The 3,618-nt window shown below is 45.9% G+C and overlaps 1 protein-coding gene across 1 annotated transcript in view; it reads left to right on the top strand.

The window, feature by feature from the left end:
- The first annotated feature begins 1,531 nt into the window (after positions 1 to 1,531).
- Positions 1,532 to 3,618, top strand: part of Fam76a (family with sequence similarity 76 member A) — a 29,955-nt gene continuing 27,868 nt past the window's right edge. The window contains exons 1-2 of the mRNA XM_010634753.2: positions 1,532 to 1,545; positions 3,251 to 3,554. Of these exons, the coding sequence (XP_010633055.1) occupies positions 1,532 to 1,545; positions 3,251 to 3,554 (318 nt within the window). The remainder of the gene's footprint in view (positions 1,546 to 3,250; positions 3,555 to 3,618) is intronic.

Genomic DNA, 3,618 nt, shown 5'->3' with positions numbered 1-3,618 from the left:
TTATATTTATATAAAAAGACTAATAATAGTATGTTATACATCGATAGCAGCAACAGCTTTTCCAGGTTCTGCAGTCATCTGAACAAAATATAGACATTCAGCACATTCCATTAAAAACAAAACAAAACAAACAACAACAACAAAAAGAAAAGAATAATATCCTGAAAACAGCAAAGTTCTGTTGCTGTTGTGATGCCTGGGACCATTTTTTTATTAGCATCTTAATCATCATCTGGAAAGAGAACATTCTAGAGTAATATTAAATGTAGCTCTGATAAAGCACAGTTCCTACTATGTATCATATAGCAGGTACTAGATATTTTACATTCATAGAGGTATGATACAGCACCGTCCTACATCAATAATACTAGAATCAGTTTTGGTTTGAAATTTACTTTGTCTGCAAATAAAATTGCTACCCCTGTTTTTTTCTGGGCTCCTGTCACATGGAGAATTGTTTTCTGTCTTTTCGCTTTCAGTCTATGGGCTTCTTTTTGCGCTAGGTGTGTTTCTTGTATACAACATATTGTTGGATTTTGCTTCTTATTCCATTTCCCCCTGCAAACTTTTAACCATCATCTCTCACCTAGATGGCTGCAATAGCCTTCTACATGACCTCTCAGCGTTCTCCTCCTAGCAGCCAGACAAATCTTTTACAAATCCAAATTCAATCATGTTACTCACCTGCTTGAGACTGCCAATGCCTTCTTTCCCGTTGCATTTTGCACGCTCTTCTTTACAGGAATCCATGTTCCTATCAGAGTCTATAGACTCTATATAATCGGCCTGGCCCTCCCTGCTGACATTTCCACTCACCCTCTGCCCTTACACTAAGCCTCAACTATACTGGCTTCTCTGTTTCTTGACCACACCAACCTCTGCTCCATTTCGAAGTCTTCTCCTTTCCCTCTACCCAGAACATTCTTGGCCAAGTCCTTCTTGACTTTCAGATCTTGGCACCTCCTTGGAAAGTTTTTCCCTGACATTCCTACCTGAGTGACTCCTGCTACCTTGTCCCTTATCCTGACACATTCTGCATCCTTGAAGCATGTCTTTCAATTCATGGTCCTCGCTTGTTGGCTGTCTTTGCTACTAGATTGTTGGCTTCACGAGGATTGGGATCATATCTGGTTTTTGTGATTGTGTGTGTTTTTGTTTTTGTTTTTGTTTTTTGTACTGAGGATTAAACTTAAGGCCTCTTAACTGAGCTACATCTCCAGCCCTCTTTTATTTTTAATTTTAAGACAAAGTCTCAATCTCAAGTTGTCAAGCTGCCCAGGCTGGGCTCAAACTCACGATTCTCCCACCTCAGCCTCCCAGAGTGCTGGGATTACAAACATGTGCTACTGCATCTGTCTTCACGGCTGTTTTACACACCAGTGTGCCCCTAGTGCCTAAGCCAGAGGCTGGGATATGGTAAATATTCAATAAAGATTTACTGAGTGGGTGGGCCATTAGCCCTGGAGAGGGTGAAAGAGGTAGAGTGGACCCAGTCAGTGTTGTCAGGGCATACTGTGAACGCCACAGTCGGATGCGGAACAAAAGGTAACTGTAAAACTGGTGTAGAGTGGAGATCAGAACTGGGAGCAGCAGCAGCATAGAGAGGCTCCATCCCCATTGCAGTGTATGTAGGGGAAGAAGGGGGTTTGTTTACATGACCCAGGGCACCAGCATCTCCTTAGAAGAACATTTATTAGTGTGACAAGTTCTGCGTGTATTGTTTCTTGTTTGTTTTGTAACAGCGCCTTGCCACATCGCCCAGGCTGGCCTCCAACTGGCCATTCTTCTCACTCCAGCTCCCGCTAGCTGGATTACAGGATGTGCCACCAGGTCTAGCTTTGTTTTGTTTTAATGTACCCAAAGTTATACAGCTTCGAGGGCCAGGGATTTCGCTCAGTGGTTCCAACGCCTGCCTTCCAAGTGCAAGGTCCCGAGTTTGAACCCTAGTACCAAAAAAAAAAAAAAAAAGTTATACAGCTTCTAAGTGTTAGAGATGGGATTTAAAATCAGTCAGTAATTTCCCGATAGTCTCCACCATGTTTTTGTTTTGTTTTGTTTTGTTTTTTTGGTATTGGGGATTGAACTCCTGTCCTTGTGCTTGTGAGGCAGGCAGCAGAACCACTGAGCTAATTCCCTGGCCCTCCACCATGTTTTGATCTCATGATCTCTCTGCAGCCCCTATACAATTGACAACTGTACAACTGAGGAAAAGGAAGATGTGAGTCCAGCTGTAGGCCTGAGGTCACATGGCCTTAGATGTGCAACAGTGCTTTTGAATCTTTGATTTTATTTTTTTGTTTTGTTTTTTATTTGAGACAGGATCTTGCTATACAGTTCAGGCTGGCCTTGAACTATGTAGCCCACGGTGGCTTCAAACTCCAGACTATTCTGTCTCAGCCTCCCAAGTGCTGGGATTACAGGTGGGCACCACCATGCCTCTTGAATATTCTTTTCTCTTTTTCTTCTTCTTTCTTTTTTTTTTGGTAATGGGGATCAAACTCAGGACCTTGCACTTGCGAGACAGGCACCACTGAGCTATATCCCCAGCCCTTGAATCTTCTTTTCTGATCCCAGTGCCTACACATTCGATTAATACACATCTTTTGGGGAAACTTACAAGAGGGAGCTGGATTGGGTTTCAAAGATAGTATGTTGTGTAGGGGCAGGGAACGTGAAGCTGTGCGATCTCAACTATAAAAAAACACACGTTGTGGTAAAACTGCAATTAGTACTGTCCAGGTGATCCGCAGAGCCGAAAAGTAATCTAAGCCCTAGAGTAGTTACAGGGCAGGAACTGGAAAGGTCAGCACAGAAGGAAGCGTTGCCAACATCTCAAAAAACAAGCCCACCAATCCTTCTGCAGCCCATATAAGTGCCAGGATGGGAGCCCAAAAGAGGCAAGAGGTGCCAGCGTGGCTTGCTTTCCCCTACTGCCAGGAAACCCCCCAGGTGGCTGCGTACCAGGGAAGCTGGGGTTAAGGAAAGAACACGGAAAAAAAAGGCAGCAGATGTGGGCCAACAGCATCCCACTAGACTAGATGACTAGATGACTAGAGAGGTCTCTCCTTTGGGGCGAGTCTAAGGCATTCTTCTGAGATCTCAGTTTCCGGTTCTCTTCTGAATGAGAGGACGGCACGGGCTTCTTCTGCTCCGATGACAGAGGTTTCTTCATCTTCAGACTCCAGGAAGTGGTCGAGTTCTAGTTCAACAATGTGCCTTAGACGCCCGACCCAACTCCTTGTTCTCCCAGAAGGCTGCTCCATGGAAACCAAAACATCACAACTCCACCAAAGCATCGCGAGAAGCTAGGTCGCTCCCACTGCCCGGGAGGGGCGGAGCAAGGGCGGGGACCAGAGCGAAGTGGGAGGAGCCGGGGCGCTTCCGATGTCCGAGTCTGGAGACAGTCTTGCTTCAGGCGTCGCCCCCGCGTGACTGTGCTTTACATAATCGCCGCCTTGTGCGTCAGAGTGGCGTACTCAAGCCCAGACCGAATCAGAGTTGTCAGAAGCTCCGTGTTCCGCCCCTTTTCATTAGATCGACATCAAAATGAACCAGTGAACGGGCTTCCAGAGCCGTCGCGCCCGCCTCGGTTTGTCCCAGCCCGCCTGAGCCCGCCTG

The sequence above is a fragment of the Fukomys damarensis genome, unplaced genomic scaffold (assembly GCF_012274545.1).
Source record: "Fukomys damarensis isolate Sample0158 unplaced genomic scaffold, DMR_v1.0_HiC HiC_scaffold_23, whole genome shotgun sequence".
Taxonomy (NCBI): Eukaryota; Metazoa; Chordata; class Mammalia; order Rodentia; family Bathyergidae; genus Fukomys; species Fukomys damarensis.
The sequence above is the reverse complement of the archived record's forward strand: the minus strand, read 5'-3'. Positions and strand labels throughout refer to the sequence as shown.